The sequence below is a fragment of the Hipposideros armiger genome, unplaced genomic scaffold, assembly GCF_001890085.2.
Source record: "Hipposideros armiger isolate ML-2016 unplaced genomic scaffold, ASM189008v1 scaffold_404, whole genome shotgun sequence".
Lineage (NCBI taxonomy): Eukaryota > Metazoa > Chordata > Mammalia > Chiroptera > Hipposideridae > Hipposideros > Hipposideros armiger.
This window is the reverse complement of record NW_017731754.1, coordinates 917966-936247: the sequence shown is the minus strand read 5'-3', so window position 1 is coordinate 936247 and position 18282 is coordinate 917966. Positions and strand designations below refer to the sequence as shown.

General features: G+C 49.2%; 1 protein-coding gene across 1 annotated transcript in view; it reads right to left on the bottom strand.

Annotated features, from left to right (window-relative positions):
- The window catches only part of IGF2R (insulin like growth factor 2 receptor), an 85776-nt gene that overhangs the window by 18449 nt on the left and 49045 nt on the right, over nucleotides 1–18282 (bottom strand). The window contains exons 20-35 of the mRNA XM_019663767.1: nucleotides 17705–17806; nucleotides 15910–16105; nucleotides 14624–14794; nucleotides 13877–14020; nucleotides 13617–13795; nucleotides 13241–13328; nucleotides 12455–12670; nucleotides 11545–11675; nucleotides 10685–10782; nucleotides 7015–7151; nucleotides 5729–5919; nucleotides 4027–4153; nucleotides 3220–3339; nucleotides 2614–2870; nucleotides 2090–2308; nucleotides 401–550 (exon numbers count right to left, since the gene is read on the bottom strand). Coding sequence (XP_019519312.1) covers nucleotides 401–550; nucleotides 2090–2308; nucleotides 2614–2870; nucleotides 3220–3339; nucleotides 4027–4153; nucleotides 5729–5919; nucleotides 7015–7151; nucleotides 10685–10782; nucleotides 11545–11675; nucleotides 12455–12670; nucleotides 13241–13328; nucleotides 13617–13795; nucleotides 13877–14020; nucleotides 14624–14794; nucleotides 15910–16105; nucleotides 17705–17806 — 2526 coding nt within the window. The remainder of the gene's footprint in view (nucleotides 1–400; nucleotides 551–2089; nucleotides 2309–2613; nucleotides 2871–3219; nucleotides 3340–4026; nucleotides 4154–5728; nucleotides 5920–7014; nucleotides 7152–10684; nucleotides 10783–11544; nucleotides 11676–12454; nucleotides 12671–13240; nucleotides 13329–13616; nucleotides 13796–13876; nucleotides 14021–14623; nucleotides 14795–15909; nucleotides 16106–17704; nucleotides 17807–18282) is intronic.

The following is an 18282-nucleotide window of genomic DNA, read 5'->3' as shown; positions in this document are numbered from 1 at the left end:
TCTGAATTTAAGGTGATTATAGCTGTCAAAAGTCTGACTTCCCAGTAAGAACAGAATCCATCATGTTATAATAAAAAAAAAAAAAAGAGAAGATTATGACCCTTCCATACATTGGTAGGCCAAGTTGAATGCCACTCACACTTAAGTTTTCATGTTTTTAAATTATACTAAGCCTGTATGTGCAAAACCTGCTCTGTTAACTCAGGGCGGGCTTACTCACTGCTACATTCATTCATTAAATTCATTCACACGGTGCTCTGCTGCCGGACCGTGTGTTCCAAGGCGGATACTGTGAAAACGAGCATCCTTAGCTCTGAACCACGCGTTGTGGGTTTCCAGCTTGGGCCCACTCATCCATGCCTCGCATTCCAGGCTGCAAAGAGGCGGCACCCTGACTCACCATGCTCACGCCTCTCTTACAGTGGAAGGCAATCAGGGAGGTGTAGTTGAAATGCTTGTCCGCTAAGCAGGGCGTGCTGCTTTCAAAATTCAGGTAAACTTCATTTGCGACAGGGTTGAGTATTGGAGGTCCTGAGACACGGCCAATATCCTAAACAGAGAAAAATGCAAACATTTCAGGAAATTCGCTGTTCCCCAGGTTCATACAGAATTGCAAAAATTAGACCTCATCAGTTTTGAACACGAGCAGCACCTAAAGAAACTGGGCTAACAGCAGTGAGGACCTGGCAAGTCGACATTCGGACGCTACGCAGAAAATTCAGTGTTTCGGGGGTTATCAGTTTTGATCCTGTGATTAGTAACGATGGTTCTATTTCTACTCAGAGTCAATTTTCAAAGACTCCAGGCGATAGAAATTTCTCCCTCCAGCCACATCAAGAATGCTGTGTGGTCTTCTGTGACCACGGTGGGAGGCAGGAACCCTGTACGTGCGCCCCACGCTGACTGGCTCCTCACGCCCGGCACTGCCCCAGGACTGCCCGCTTACTCGGCAGTGCCCCCCTCCCCCCACCCCCTCCGTCCTCAGGGAGGGGCCCAGAGCGTGTTCTCCGCTGCCTCCCACTGCTCAGCACAGCGCCTGCCGCACACTGGCCGCTCACTCAGTATTTCTGAGCAAATGAACCTAGGAATGAGACGGGTGAACGGCCAAGAGGGTATGTGCGTGTGTGATGAGTGTGTGAGGAGAATGACGCTGCGACACTCTTCATCACTGTGGGGCGTGTTCCGGCCACGACAACACAACACCATCTCCAGTTAGAGAATGTACTATAATTTTTAAAATCTGAAAAAGGGTAGCCGGCCAATAAAATACAGATCGAGCCTCTCGGAGAATGACTCACACATCAAAGCCCCAACCTACACTGCTAGACTGGATGACACTAAAATGTGCTTTATCCAGGCCCTCCAACCCCCACGCAGCTGTGGCTTTGTTAAATTCACGTCATGGCCAATTTCCCTGCCAACTCCCAGCGTTTCACCGTGACGATGCCGCAGATAACGTCCATCTTTTAAACAGACATCTAGATATCTTATGACAGGGCTTACTATTTAAAGAATATAGATGGAAGTACCACTTTTGTGCTGCATTTCAAATAATAAAACCTACCAAGGATTTGACAAAACATGAATATAACTCATGAAGAAAAATGCTAGTATAAAACCAAGGCTTTCAACGCAGAATATTTAGCTATTAGCAAATCCACTTTTGCCCTTAATTATCATCATTTACCAAAGGAAATGCTTGCATTTCACAAGCCTTTCAATGACACAAGACGTTACATTTCAAAGAAACCAAGCTCTGCCGATATTTTTTCTTACACGTTACATAAAAACTTCTCCATCAGGGTCAACCTTGAGACTCCTAACGTGATACAAAACAGTGTATCTATACATGTGTGTTCACATTTTTTTCCACAGTTCAAAGACCTTCTACTTATCATCATCAGCTGATAGCTCAATGCACAAACCCTGACATGTCTCGCCCATAGTCCCAGAACATGCATCATCCCGGCTCGCTTTTCCATTCTTCCTGCTTGAGTAACTCTCCGTTGGAAGCAAGGGACACAACATGAAGGTTACTGTTACAAATCTCACCACAATTGCTTCCCCCACCTTGATCTCCCACACTTACTATGGGGGGACCGTCAACCGGCACCTTGCACACGGCGGCTCCAGCGGGACAAGGCAGCCCGTGCATAGGATTTAGCGGCTGGCAGATATTAATGTAGAAGTCGGGGTTGGTGTCGGAGGACTCGTCCGCGCTCTCGTCATATGCCTCGTAACCCCCAGTGCGGTGGATGAGGGGAGACAAGTCAATAATGGAGCTCCCATTCCTCACGGAACATTCCGGCTGTTAAAAAGGAAAGACCTCTTTGGAGTCTACAGTAAAATTTTCCATTAAGTCACCCACAAGAATTTAAAAGCTTAACAACAACAAAAGCACAAAGGGTGAATTAATGTCCCCAGACGCTTGGTTACGTAACACTGAGCACTTGGAACCAGTTATTGCTGGGACCATCAGGGGTGGATGAGATACGCTGGGTGCCTGCTTGGGGGGTCAAATGAACAGTGGTAAAACCAGTGATGACACCTGGGCGCACCCAGGCCTCGGGCATGCATTTCTCAGACGTCACCCGTGCCCAGCCCCACACTCACCATCTGCTCGCAGGCCAGTGGCGTGTGCCAGGAGAAGAACAGTGTGCACGTCTGCTTGTCGAGGGAGATGAGCATGGGCCTGTTGGTGGGCCCGGCCTCAGGCCTGCACACAAAGCTGATCACACTCTTGTACCTCAGGCCCGATTTGGAAGGACAGACGGATCCTTCCTCATACACCAGCTGTAACACCTGATCCACGTACATCAGCCTCTTGGTGGCTTTGCCCACACTGATCCTGGTCTGCCCAAAGCAGGCCCCTGCACCAAACGTGGAAGCGGGGGGGGGGGGGGGGGGGGGGAAACACACAATTAGGGATTCAAATGACTGAGTTTCTGATGAGAACTTCCTGCAAATCCAGACTTTCAAATTCGTAGCTAACACTCGTAATTCTGAGTGTCCGATGTGGTTTTAGCAAATGTTACACATCTACTATCCATCTACACATCACGTGGCCACCGATTTCCCCCAACATGAGCTGACGGCTGCAAAAGAGGAAGCTGCTAGGTCTTTGCTTCTATTCAGCCCCTTTGCCAGAGGAATGGGGACGCTGAGCGTGACCTCGGGGATGGGAGAGGCAGACGTCAGGCAGGAAGTCGCAGCCCTTACCCACGCCAGGGGAGCAGTTTTGGTTCTCCCCACAGACGCTGATGTAGACGAGCCCCTTCTCGCTGTAAGCAGCAGTGTATCCAGCTCTGCCACTTAGAGAATTCAGATCAAACAGGTGTCCTGCAAGGAGACAGGGATGGGGACACAGTGACTCCAGAGAGCTGAGACCCAAGACGCCCATCACCAGTGTGCTCACACGTGGATCACAAAGGCCGTCAGGACTTCTGACTTCTCACCATAAACCACCACCCCGTTCTTTGATGTGGCCCTAAAAATGCTCCTGACTGCCTAGCCCATATCACAAGGCCATCGGTCCCCGAATTTCTGAGATGGCTGGTCTTTGCCCAGAAGACAGCAGCTCAAAGCATCCTCCTCCTCCTGGAGCTGGGCCACAGAAGCCACTAGGATTCCAGTGGGATGCGGGAGGCCCCAGTGGCATCACTCCGACCGCTATGACCTGCCCGCAGCACCTTCCCGGGTCCCCAGTGCAGACGTTCACTGGAGGTCTCCTCGCTGCCCCATGCTAACTCTGAAGGTAACAAGAACGGTGACTCAGCCAGCTCTGCAATCCTAGAGCTGGTGTGACTGGCACGCTCAGAAACAGGAGTCCTGGGGAGCACAGCTTTCGGGAGACGGCTAGTCTCCGCTCTCATGAAGGGGAACCACGCGTCATCAGACTGGACAGGTCGCTGAGAAACGGCCAGTCACACACACACAGGACAGAGTGCTGTCGCTTAGGGGGTCCCTGCTGCCCAGTTTCACATTGGATCCCTCACTGTGGGGGGCTAGTGACTGGCAGCGTCTCACCTGTGGCGGGGTTGGTGACCTGGCAGTCACCGTGCACGTTGCTCCTCACAGGACAGGCGGCTGCCGTGGGCCAGGTGAAAGTGTACTCGCAGTCTTCCACCGCGCTGATGAACATGGGCCTGGAGTTCTAGGAACAAAGCACAGACAGCTGCTAATGGGCACACATGTGATGTTTGTAACAGTGTACCATGCAGCAGACGGGGACTTCTCGGCAGCACTCCACAGACACATGAGAGTTCTGTCCTGATGTCTACGGGTGAGGGCAGAATTAGAAAAAGCAAAGGGTCAGGATTTGTCCCTGAGATACACTGGAGCCTTCACACACACGCAGGGTCAGTGAGACGTCCCCAGAGCCGAAACCTGCTTTGGGGGACCAGGAAGGCTTGCCTAGAGATAAGACAGTAAGACAGGGGTTGTGGAGAGCTGGACAAAGATGCTCAAAGGGCTACTGTGAGTCACAAATGAGCAAATAAGTGGCAACACTCTGATAAACAAATGAACAGAAATCTGTTATTCTGAACAAAACGAAGACCTGTCAGTCATTCTACGAATCCCCCAGCTGCACTGGCCCGGGCCTGTCCGCATCTGCAATGCCTCTCTTCCACCTCAGAGTTGCTGAGATTCACTCAGCAATTCACCCCTCACCGATAAACCCCATGCCGACTGCCAGGCCGCGACATGGCCACACTGCAGTCCAGCCTCATGACACCACGTGCAAAAACCCTCTCCTGCCACCTGCACGTTTCCGTCACAGGCTAGGCTCTTGCTTCCTCTGCCATAACCTGTCGGCTCAGCTCAGGAGTTGAGGATCTATCCAGACCCCAGCGGCTCACAAGTCTAGGCTAAGCCTCTGCGCAGTTTTCCCAAGAGGAGCCTCAGTGGCCACTCCCGTCGAGAAGGCCAGCCCCAGGGCCCTGGGCTTCCCCCACCACTGCTGGCCAGACACAGCTCAAGAGAGTGGGCAAGCCGTCCTGACATGCAGCGGGCTGGTCCAACTTGGCCTTATTCCCAAACCAGCTACAACCCCGATCTTACACAAAGCACATGGGGCTTCACCTTACCTCCCACGCGGACACGTCCCTGGGGTGAAAAACAGTCCCAAGAAACCATTACATAGCCCGTACCTGCTCAGCTGCCAAGACCAACCCACCCGGGAAGGAATCAGTCACATCACGGGGATGGGACCAGCCCTGTGTACTGCACACCAACCACACCCAGAAACGACAGCTGGCACTTGACACCTCTTCTCTCTAACCCTCACAGAGACTTAGCAAGTTAGGCATGTCTCGTGCTATTAATGGGTGAATGGTTTTGAGTGGTTAAGTGATTAACCAAGTTACACCAGGTGGCAAGTGAGAGTGCAGCGTTTGAGCCCGGTCCGCCCAACCCTCTGGTCTGCCCAGGCGGCCTCCGTGGAGACAAAGGGTGTGTTGTTAACTACCAGTTTTCTCTACAGCCTTTGGGGACCTGAGTGAAACTTTAAAGAGAACCAATGAATTCTGAAGCCAGGGTTGCCAGGTCAGGCATCTCGGGAGCCAGAGAACCGCAAGGCCAATGCGATGCCACCCTCCCACCGGCTGACAGACCGAGTCATCCTGAGCTCTCCAACTCCCACCCGAAGGGAAGTAAGACATCAGTGACCCTTTGATTCCTACTGTCCCCAAAGCTGCAGCACCAGGGCTGAGAAAGCGATGTCACTTACGACTTGGTTCTCGCTGCAGGTGAATCGGATGGTGGTCGACTTTTTCCGAACGTGGTCTGGACACAGGTCGCCATCAGTGTACTTCAGGACACTGATGCCATCTTTCCACTGAGGACCATCCCTCACCCTGCCAAGGTTCACAGGCTTGGCGCCGCCCACCAGACACACGGCCGCTTCTGGAGGGCATGGCTCTGCAACACAACGAGACACAGGAAGTCGCCTTGGGTCGTTTTGCAGTGCAGGGTTTACCTTAACCTGGTGAGGGATGTCAAACATGCTGCATGATTCTAACAGTCCCTCCAAAATTATCTGTTCCTTTTACGTACATCAGACGACAATGGTACCACGTGAGTTCTCTTGCTCATTTAAATGCCGTCTGACCAGAGATGGACCGTGGGTAGGCATGGGATATGGGGGGAATCCAAGGTGTTAACAGCCTGAATTACTTCCGAACCCCAAATACAACGAAGCTATAATACATACAGCCAAAGGCACATTTTAAATGGCGTACATTCGTGTGCTGTCTCTAATTAGAAAGTCACCAAGAACTCTGACTTCCTGGGCCCCAAAATGTCTGCGCCACCTGCCCTGGGCACTCAAGTTCTGTTCCTGGGCTAAGGCCACGGTGTCACCAATCTGCCCAGCACAGAGCAAGGGGATCGGGCCCACAGCCTCAAACCATGCGGAGGATGAAAACCGCTTTAGGTGAAAAACGGTGCCCCCTTTGAGTTGAGCCACAGAAGATGTGGGTGGGGCTGTATAAAACTCCAAGAAAACAGACAAGTTGCCTCTTCAGGATTTCCAGAGGCCGTGGGTGGCACCAAGGTTACCGTGGACTGCTCCTGGTCCCACAGGGACAACTGACTTCTAGTCTCACCACCGGCACTAAGGTTTGGGTGAGCTGGCTCCTGCATCCTAAAAGGACCACTCACCCGAGTTACTCTCAATAAACGCAACGGGCACGCACCATCCCCGTTTCACAGCCCCTTATCTCCTCCTGTCCTGCTGGGAAGAATTACCTGCCACCATGATTAAGTCCACCCACTTCCACCTCCTCATGTTCACAAAAGGCTACGACCTTCCCAGCACAGCCTTCCGCGCTGACTGAGCCTGGGGCACACCAGGGACCGGTCGTTCAGATGCTTACCTCGCGCTGCCTGCTGCTTCTTGGCCAAACCACTCATGTCAGAGAGGAAGGCACCTGCACAGGAGCTGCTCCTACTCGGCCTCCCCCCGCAAACGGACTCCAGGCCATCAGCCCACCAAGAGTCCTCTTATCCTCTTACCCGAGCCAGGCTGAGGAGACAGAGACTTGCAAACGTTGATGAGGTAGTGCTCGGTGGCCCCTGTCCTTGTGACCGCTTCCCAGTTGTCACTGTACCTTGACAGGGATGAGAGGTCGTAGTTGTTGCCAGCCCCGTCTCTGTAGGGAAGAGAACACAGAGAAATAGGTTCACTTGTGTCCTAACCGATGCCGTCTGGAAAGGCTCAGGGTGAGGGGCGCAGTCCACCCCCAACATCCTGGGCGTCAGATGTTCCCCGGGGATAGACCTTTGGACCAGACCGCTCCCACCTCCAGTCGGAATCAGCAACAACTTGAGTTCAGGAAACTTCAAGACTGTGTTCAATAAAATTAGATATTTAAAAAAGAAAAAAGAAAACCCACACTAAACACCAAGCCTGAACAGTGCATGCTCTCCACACTCAGGATGGAACAGACATCCAGAGACCCAGGGAGAAGACACGAGGAAACAGCTAACACACAAGGAGTGCCCCCAGCAGAGACCATTCTCAGGCAGGCCACCTGCTGTCACCACCTGAGGCCACCAACGGTCACTGAAACTAAGATAGGCCGGTGCTGACCCCTCTGCTTGGGCTAAAGGTCTATTTACTACACAAGTCCGGAATGCCAACAGTTACTGAGAGCCAACCCCACACCAGGTGCAGTTAATGGTGAGTGAAGACCAATACTTGGTCCCCGTGGAGCTCCAGGTCCAGGTGAAGACGGAGGAACCGCTTCACAGGAGCCGCTTCCTTAGATCCAAGCATAGCAGAGGAGGATGAAAAGCACTCGTTCATCCAGAAAATACATGCAAGCTGGGGATACTGTAGTGAACATAACGTAAAAATCACCATCTTATGAAGTTTGCAGAAATTACTAGTGCTAACACGTTCCACGTCATTTTATCACGAAAGAGATGGGTAGAGTACTGATTAACTTCAGATTTTGTTAAGTCAAGGCTATATATTTAAGGCAACCATTGAAAGAAAACAAATTATAATTCAGGGAATGGATGATAAAGTTTTAAAAAAAGAAAGAAAAAAAGCTATAGTTAGTATCCTCAGAGATAATTACTCATTAGAAATTTAAAATATAAATTTCCAAAGGATAGTTGGTAGAAAAAGTTCAGAAAATCTTCCAGAATGGGAGGAAAAACACAAACACAGAAGACCAACAACAAACTTTTCACCAGCCATACAAGGTACGTGTAGAAAATGAGGCAATGCCTTCAAAATTGTGGGGAAATTATTTTGAATATCTAATCTCATAGATCTGAGAGCAAAACAATGGCATTTTCAGAAAACCCATGGGTTATCTCCCATCCAGCCTTTCTAAAGTATATGAGAATGTACGCTAACAAAACGAAAAAGGACATAAATCCAAGAAGCAGTGTGGATCCAAGCCCAGAGTGATCCCAGAATGAGCACTGATCAGAGGACCAGAAATCAGAACTGGAAACCACAGACTTTCCTTGGGAAGACATGATTCACCGTCCACACAGCATCACAAAGAGCCAGATCATCTCAGATACAAGGGGAAAGCATGTTATTCTGTCAACAATAAAAGGAAAAAAAGATAGTACAAAATGTCAAGATTAAAAAGCTATTGAGCCAGCTGGGTGGCTCAATTGATTAAGAGCTCGCTCAAGAGTGCGAGCTCTGAGCAACCCGGTTCGATTCACGGCCTGAGCTGAGCTACCGCTGAGCTGCCAACAGGTGGCAGGATGGCTCAGCTAAAAAAAAAAAAAAGCTATCGAAATAGCCAAGTTCCAAACATGACTCAAAACAAAACGTGGCATGATTCTTTGGAGTAACTTATGAGACAGGAGGAATGGGACCCTCCTGACCTAAACACTCAGCCTGTTGTGCTTCCAAAAGGGCAGGCTAAGGGACACGGGATTATGCCATTTCTCTGCCGGTCCAATCACACCATGCAATTTTGCAGTAAATGATGTCTACCCAATATTGTAAATGCTATTTATTAGTTTTTAATTCTTTAGAATCACCCTATGAATAAAGGAGGAAAGACCGTTAGAGTTACCAAACATAATATAAATATTCTAAACCTTGACAATGTGCCAGCGACAGTTTGTGACAGGAAGGTGACAGCAGAGAGGAAAAGCAGGGACAGAGGAGGCAGCCTCTGAGACCCTCACCTTACATGGAGAGAAGTGAAGAGATGTTGTCTAAAGGTGACGTAACAGGAAATAGATCTTGGAGTATAGTATCTAATATTCTAAAGGTAGCCGATGAAAGAAATAAAAATGCAACAAACAAAAGCGGGGCTGGGTAGACAGGAGAGGAGAATAGCATACGTGAATTACATTTCTTGTCTTTTAAGACAGATCACTACCCATTTGAGGTTGACAAACTGGGGTATATGTATCAGTTAGTCATGGAAGGCTCCAGAAGGAACTACGAGAAGATATGGTAAAAAGTGAAATGAGGCTGAGGTGAGAGAAAAGGGTTGGGGGAAGCTTACTTCATCACAGACATTCTTGTATTCGTATGAATTTATTACAAGACACATGTACAAACTTCCATCTGAACCAATTATTCAACTTTCCTTTGACCTGATTCTACTTTTAAATACTTAGCAAAAATATTTTTGGGTAAAAAGCTTTATGTACAAAGAATATCGAAACAATACCTTGTACACACACAAATATCAGGACGCTGAAGGCAGTCTCACATGACGGTGAGAGAAAAGCTAATTAGAGCCGTCCACTCGCGAGAGCAGCACCCATTCATTCGGAATGAGAGATGAATTTGTTTCACATGGAAATGCTTACGAAACGTTAACTGGAACAGGTAACATTATTAAACTTAAATTATGATTTAAAGTTGCTAAGTGGATGCACTTCCATACTCGTGCATTACTAAAATTTCAAAAATTACTACTTTACCTACATACAAGGAGGTAACACAACAAGACTAGAAGGAAGCGTGGAAATGACTAAATTTTCCCCCAGGGCAGGATGCTGTAACTTGGCAATTCTTTTCGGGGTGGGTCTTCACAGAACTGTCAGCAGGTCCCTCAACTGCTCAGAACGGCAGCCCTACACAGCCAAACTCGCCAGGGATGGGACCCAAGATATCCACACTGTAATAGTTGTGAGGTTGACTGTTGAAATTCACACACAGTGAAGACCTCCCCGCCTCATCTCACGAGTTGCCCAGCACCCAATTTCAGGAGCATATGTGAGCCCCAGATAAGAACAGGCCGAGGGCCAGTGACGGCCACAGAGAACCTGCAGGTTGGGTGTCACCCCCTCATGCTGACAGCCCAGCCTGTGCACACCTGCCATCACGCTCTCCATGCCTTCTTCACTGCTGTGTCCCCAGAAAAGCAGAGTCTAAGGAGAGGCGCACAGGCCAGGTGACATCCTGGTCACTCTCCTCCACTTACACCCGTGAACCATGCAAGATTTTCTGGTTCGACTCCAACCACTTCCCCATGTGCAACACACGGTACACAAGGTAATCACAGGCTTTCACTTGTGACGGTTTGGGGAGTTAACCTAATCCAACTCCTCATTTTACTGTTAAGGAAGGCAGGCATAGAGAAATCGCCTGATGAATCTAACCCCGTCCTCCAGACCATTACCATTAAAGCAAAAATCCTATCAAGTGTTCGACTGTCCAAAAGCATTAACAACACATGCATTAACTTACTTGAAGGAACATTCGGTCAGGTTGAAAGGGGGGCAGGCATATTGTGTCCGCCACTCAAACAAGTAGGAGCAATCTGAAGTCTCTTTGAGAAACACCGGCTGGAAAAGTCAGAGACACACACATGACATGGGACACTTCCATTAGTGTCTACTTTGAGTTTTAAGGACAAAACCAGTAAGGGGAGTTTAGGTTCATTAAAATCTATGCACATGGATCAAGATCTCAATATATGTGTTGTAAATGATGCATTGAAACTAAGGTAAGTGGGAGATTTGATGAGACCTAGGAGCAGGTTCGGGTTTATAAAGACCACGGCAGGGCCGGCCAAGTGACGTGTTGGTTAAGAGCTGGCTTGGGACGCCAGCTCTGGGCATCAAGGCCCCGGTTCAGATCCCTGAACATGAAGGCCAGTGACGCTGCGCCCTCTACAGCTAAGATGGTGAACAACAGCTCGACCTGGAGCTGGGCTGCCGTGAGTGGCCAGAGACGGCGTAGGCTGCAGTGGAGCTGCAGTGGGCTGCCATTAGCTACCAGAGTGGCTGGCAGCCAGCGTGAGCGGCCAGCAGCTGGCGTGAGCTGCCATGAGCGGCCTTCCAATGGCCGGCGAACAACTGTCTCACCAGGGAAGAGCGCAATGATAATACCAACATGGGCCAGTGAAGCAACGTCCTCCACAACTAGACTGAAGAACAAAAGGACAGCAACTTGTCTGTTCCCCTCCCCCAATTCCCCAGCACTGTTCCCATCCCCCCAATTCCCCAATAAAACCTTTAAAAAAAAAAAAAAAGACCTCGGCAGCAGTGAGGGTGAGGCAGGCCCCCCGCCACCCCGGAGACGTCCTGCGGGCTCCGAGCACTCACCTTCTGGGTGCCGCGGTCACAGTAGAAAAAGATGGTTGTGGAGCGCTGGTACACCTTATGGCACGTGTCCCCCCCGGTGTAATTCAGTTTCAACAACCCATTCTCATAAGTCAGCTTCTGATTAAGGAGACCTGTTCAAGAAGCAGCTAATTAAACAAGGATCAGTGTAGGAAGTCCCCAGGTCGCCATGCTTTTCGTAACCGACACATTACGTCACACACCCTGAATAAACACACAGCGAGGATGCCTGGCCTACCGGCACTGTGCCACCCGCTCCCGGTCGTGTCACTCTGCAGGAAGCATAAGACCAGGCTTCTCTCACCCAGAGTTGCACCGTTACAGACTAACCACAGGAAAGGTGACAGGCAGACACCCCTCGGCCTGATTAGCTATGAGGGTGTCACTTCCTCTCTGTGGCCCTAAGGACGTCCCACGTACTCACCACAGCAGCCACTTCAAATTCTTTCTTAAAGGTTCTTAAATTTATTATCATTTTCCCAGCTATTGAGAGAGCATGCTGACCAACAGCCAGCCCTACAAGTTTTACAGCCCAACCCTGTACTAAGCATGTCCGCTTGGACTCAATTCTAGAACAGGAAGTACTACCTCCGAACACCCATTTCTGGCTAGTTCAGTGGGTCCCAATGTTGCAATAAAGAAAAGAAATATGATCTTAGAGTCAGTAACTCGTGTTGCTAAACAAGAATGAAACGAACGCTGACAGCACTCGTCAGCATGTATTCTGGTTAAGAATACCAGAAACCACATCTGATACACTGTTTCACGAGAACACACCAGTCATGCTTCCTTTTCCTGCCCAAGAATTCGAGGTACCCTTCAGCGGAACATCTTAAATACGAGTATGTAACCCCGCTGCTTTGCAACAAGAGCAGAAGGAAAACCATGGTACCTGCCACGCGGTGGAATCCCTGTGGCCCCGGCTTTTCCTGACACGATGAGACCACCTTGGACTTGTCAGCGGTTGAGCAGACATCTGAGGACAGCTTCCCACAGACCCGGAAGTAATAGTTGTACTCGCCGGCTGTCACGATGGTGTCATTTAGGGCCAGCGGCTTCAGGTCGTACAAGTTGCCACGGCGCGGGTCTTGCACCTCGCAGTTGTCTCCTTCAAAAGCATACAAGGAGCGAAGGGCAATCAGTTACACACGCATTCCCACTTTGAAGCAAAAAGTTACAGAATTTTTAATCAGGCAAGCGCCACCTTAAATGTGATTTCCACGTAATCTCATATTGGCTCCATACATAAATACAAGTTGCCTGGCAAACAGATTTCTAGAATAGCCTTGGTCACAGGATGAAGATTCACTTAATCAAACGAAACAGAACAAAACCCCATGTTACTGTGTTCAAGTGTGAGAAGCCACTGACCCGTCGTCAATCCAGGTACGTGAGAAAAATGCCACTGGTAAAGTTGGAGTAAAAGAACCAAGGATAAGAATTATCCATCCATGTCTAATTGCTACACTTGAAACTAATACAATATTGTATGTCAACTATAATTGAAAAAATAATAATTCCCTTGATAATAGTAAAAAAAAAGTTTTCTGTCCACTAGTAAGCGTTTCATGATCACGCGTGTGGCCATTACTACAGGGTTTCCCCTCTAAGGTGCTGTTTAGAATATCAGCTACTTTATACATTCACAACCATTAGTGAGCTGGGCCCTGGGCCTCACCTTCTGCTCTGACAACAGGGCAGGCTTCCACTGTCCTCCAGACAAACACGTACTCACAGTCATCTAGAAGCTGAAATGTTGGCGAGCCCTATAGGAGAAACCAACAGTTTACTTTGTTTTCATTTATTTAAAAAAAAAAAAATCAGCCAAATGATAGCCACAATTCATATTCAACTTTTAAACCTCCATGAGAAAAATACATAGTACTTACGAACCACATAAGACCTGGGGGGAAATAGTACATTCTAGTCAAACTCTATTGATGGCCTACAGCCCATGAAAATACAGGCAAGTTTTAAAGTAGACAGAAGATTCAGACATGAGAGGGACATGGGGAAGGGACAGACAAGACAGGCACTGATCGTCCCCCACGCACCGAGGTGTGAGCACATTCGAGTGTTATCCTGGTGGAGTAGCGCTGGTTTCCTCCGCATTTGTCGCCGTTGACGTACACGAGGCTCAGGGACCCGTTCGCCGCAGCTTGAGGACTGATCTGCACCACGCCCAGGTTTCTGCTGCTCTCTTCCGACACCAGGCAAGACCCCACTGCGCTGCCTGGAAGAGCCGGGAAATGCGTGTGGGGTTGGGGGTGGGAGGGGAGGCAGACGAAACTTGAGTCAAATGCTACACACTCACCATAGCATCCAGGAATATAAGGGAGAGGGTTGCACACACTCAGGTAGAAAGTTCTCTTTCTGCCATCAGCTGAGGTGTCCACAGCAGTCCAAGGCTTCCTGACTTTGCTTAGGCCACTCAGGTCGTACTCATTTCCAGCAAGGTCTGAAACGCAGTGGAAACACGCTGGATGTGCCTGCTTTCTTGTTAGCTTTGGAGCACCACCTTGCAACCCCAACTGAAGACTGATGGTGCACGAGCTTGACATTCATAACTTAGAAATGAAGAGACCCACAGGAAGCTGAGGGGCTTTTCCTACAGAAACCTATACCTACTCTGACCCTTTGCTCAAAAACTGCCATTCATAATGAAGCACGATCGATGCAAACATACAGGGTCAACACACAGAGAACGAGGGACCCTGGAGACACCGTTCAGCGTCTGGGGTACACCTCACATAGCTTTATCCTTTTTCTTTTTTTCATCCTCAAATAAGCAGCTCTGACAGTGTATTTGACTTCTTCCCCCCAAGTTTTCTTCTCTGTTCTTAAGTAGCTTCTGATCCCAAAATAGAGCTTAAAGCCATTAATTATATTCCCAGATTCTCTCAAGAGAAGCATTAACTCTTAGGCATCAAAGAAAATGTGTAACACAAATGGCATGCTGCCTCTAAAATAAAACGCACCACATATTCACATATACACTCACGCGTGTGCGTGCACACACGCTTCTGACCGGCCTCTTAGTTCCCGGTCCTCCCAGCCTTACCCGTGACCTGGCAATCCACTGGAGAAGGGACGCAGGCCAACGCAGTTTCAAACTCAAAGAAAGTGTTTCGGATCCCCAAGCGCGAGTCAATGTCTTGATGCAGGAATGTGGGGGTTCCTGGGTAAACGTCATCATTGCAAACAAAGCGGATGATGAAAGCCTCACTGGTCCCTGAGGAGCAAGAAGGCCAGGCTGTAAGGAACAGCAGCGATCGCAGCGCAGGCCCAGGACAAGGCGCCCGCTGGGGACAAGCTCACGGCCACCTCTGGAACCATGACCGGGCTGCCACAAATCCAGGAGGGCAGAGCCATCACCCACTCCCTTCCAGATACTGGCTTCTGCTGACATCGTCTAAGGCGGCATTTATATTTCCAGCCGCCACATCGCACGACTCCCCGTCCTGAGTTCACCACGGTGCAGCGGGAGGAACACAGGTTACAAGCCAGGCAGAAGCGGGTTCAAATCCCAACCCTGCTGCTTACTAGCTGGACAACCCTGGGCAAATCACTGCACCTCCGTGGGCCTCAGTTTCCGCTTCTGCACTAACTGGCAGAGCCAGGATTAGAGATTCAAGAGACCTGGCTCTGCACCAATGAGCTACTGGCTCTGTCCAGGGCACAGGACCTCTCAGGGCCTTCGTCCCTTGGGAAGTGAGGAGGTGGTTAAGCAAAAGGGTGTGAGCACCAGTCGAGGGCAAGAGGCACAGGGCTGGGTGAGCATCACGGGCTAAAGGGCACCCAGCATCCCAACACACGAAGCACTCGACACATCGCAGCTGGGACGCTGCCACCACCACTGTCCTCTCAGCGGTCTCCAACTTGACCTTACACTTTATGATACCAGGTCTCCGCTGTACGACCCAGTTGCAGAAAAAGGGTAAAAAAGTTAACAACTTGAATGCAGCAAAATGGTATGTAAAGATATAATGAAGACTGAGAGGAAGAAGAGGAGGAAAAAAAGAAATTTAGGAAAAAAACAAAATAACTTTTATTACTGTCGCCCACCATTTCTTCAGTACCTGAAAGAAACGGGATTAAAAGGGAGAGTGAAAACACAGCTCGTCAGAGGGACTACTGGAGGCACCTGAGAGAAGGGAGCAAACAGGATCATGCCTGAGGGGCCTGGGACAGCACCACAGGACGTGTCAGGGAGGTGCACATGTCCCAGGGGCGGCGGACTGAGAGGACGGCTGCAGGGACACTTATGTCACACACGCAGAAAGGTTTACAGTCACAGAATAGCCAGGACCCTCATTAGCTACAAAAACAACATGGTTCTGGGCTCACCTGTGGCAGCGGAGTGGGGCCCTTCGTAGGTCAGGGTTATAAAGCCCTCGGTGGACAGCTGGAGGCTTTTCTCGAATCCAACCAGCCTTTCTGGCTTCAGATCCTTTAGATCTTTTGTCTGGGTTTCTGCCTCACAGCCGGAAGCTGGCTTTCCTTGCAAGGTCCCACAGACTGGCATCGTGCCGCACACATTAAACTGTAGGCCGACAGTAAGAACCACACACACACACTCAGGCTACATAGCTCACCACACACAAGAAGAGCCCTAGCAACTCAAAGCCTGCCAGGCCCAACAGCGGTTATTCACTATGCAAGTTACCAACTTTCCATGTTTGGGCAGTTTAAGTCCTAGAAATACAAAAGGCAAAAATCCAAGTCCAAGTGGAAATGCCCACAAATCGCCTCTGGGGCTCAGCACGTTTATTTCTACAGCATTGTACCTCTAAATGTATGAAGATAACTGCAGATAACAATGCAACATATGAGAGAATATATGTAAGCCATAATTTTATAGTATTTTAAATTATATTAGAGAAAGTATACATAGTTGAAATCATGTTAAGTGAATATAATGTGATACCCATATACTTCTTAAAGATGTTGATATCATTCCATTTAAACTCAGTTAAATTCACTGTAGTTGCCAAAATGAAGTAGAATGTGCTCTTTGGTATGAACACAGAAAGACCTCTCTCTCTCTGTCTGTTAAGTGTTTGTGGACAATATATACAAAACTAACAACTACGTGCAGAAAGTGTTTTTCTTCAAGACTCCTCCTTAAGAAATAGCCAGTTAGTGCAATGCCAAGCAGTCAGGGCTCGTCTCCTCTAGCACATTCTCTAGAGGTTCATGTTATCTAAAATCTTCTCTCTGGGGCCCAGCAAGGTCCTGGTTTGCCTCTCCCAGTCTTACAGGCAGCTAAATACACGCTCACCCATAACAACCCTATTATAAACCTCCTGGTATAAACCAAACCCTATACTAACAATTTGGAGTGGAGCGTGGGGAACCACCCCAGTGATGCTGGGTGACATGCCCCCCCCATCCTGGTATTTTCCTGGGCTGCTCTGCATGGGGGATACCCACCAAGTTCCCCTCGGCATCAAATTTTTATAAGACAGTCTCATCCCAACTTCCTGTTTTCAAAGCTTATTCTCCTCTTCCAATGTGGATTTTGCTACACGGATTTAAACAAACCAAAATAAAGATTTTTTTTTTTTTTAAGTTTTCTCCCTTTCTAGTTGTGCTTAGTTTCTATCACAGCGGCATTAACATGGAGATTCTCCACCTTGCTGCTCCAGGCATCCCGTTAGGGCTGTCTGTGAAGGCAGTGCTGTCGAAAGATTCTAGGACAGCCATCCAGTTCACTCCCCTTTTACAGGGTAATAGAATTACTACTTCCTGTCAGATTCCAGTGGGCATCAGAATCTCCTGGAGGGCTCGTTAAGTCAAAGCACTGGCCCCACCCCATGGGAATTTGTGTCACTAACAAGTTCAGGCGATGCCAGGCAGCCGGCCCAGGGAACACAGCTCTAGACACACAATAACATGAGGCACAACTGATTCTCTCAAGAATGACTCCCTCGTGTTTGCACTGGACCAGGATGTGGGTGATGGCGTTACTTCACTTCCCCTTAAATCTGCATTCTCTCGTCTCCTCCTGGGTGACAGCTGCCATCCCAGTGCCCTGGGCAACCCGTAAGGACACCTGCCTCCCCAGTCACCAGCTGCAGGCAACTTGAACACACTCTGTCGTCATCTCAAAGCAAACCGGAGTTCATCATATAACTCTTACCACAAAAGTCTTCCCGATGCCGGAGACCACGTAGCCTTGGGAATTGTTTAGCGGGTTAAGATCAAACACAAACCCACTGTTAGGATCCCTTATAGAGCAGGCCTGCAGGAACAAAGCAGGGAAGAGACACGTTCAACCAAGTCCTCGAGAGCACGGCAAACACAGAGCACCTCCCAAACCTGTACGTGTGACGTCGCGAACGGCGCTGGTCTCCACTGACTTAACCCCCTGTGAGAGCAGCAGCCCCGGGCACACTCACCAGCCCTTCAGAGAGGGCCCCTGAAGCCTGTCCAAGCGTGACACCGGGCTCAGATAGTAAACTTACCTGGAAGCTCTTAAGGCTGCTGCGTTTACCTGAATAAGACCATTGCTGACCTCCTTTTAAAAATCAACTTAAGGAAGTTGATCTCAGTGTTCTGTTTTCTATCTCAGGCATGCACTTAAAGGAAATGATGGGAACGATAATGAGGTGCCTCGCTGACCCTTCTCTTCTTCTAGGTGTCACGAACGCCCCCCACACCTGACCTCTTTTTTCTGCCCCGTCCACTGTATGCAGAAAAAAGAGCAGCGGCCACAGC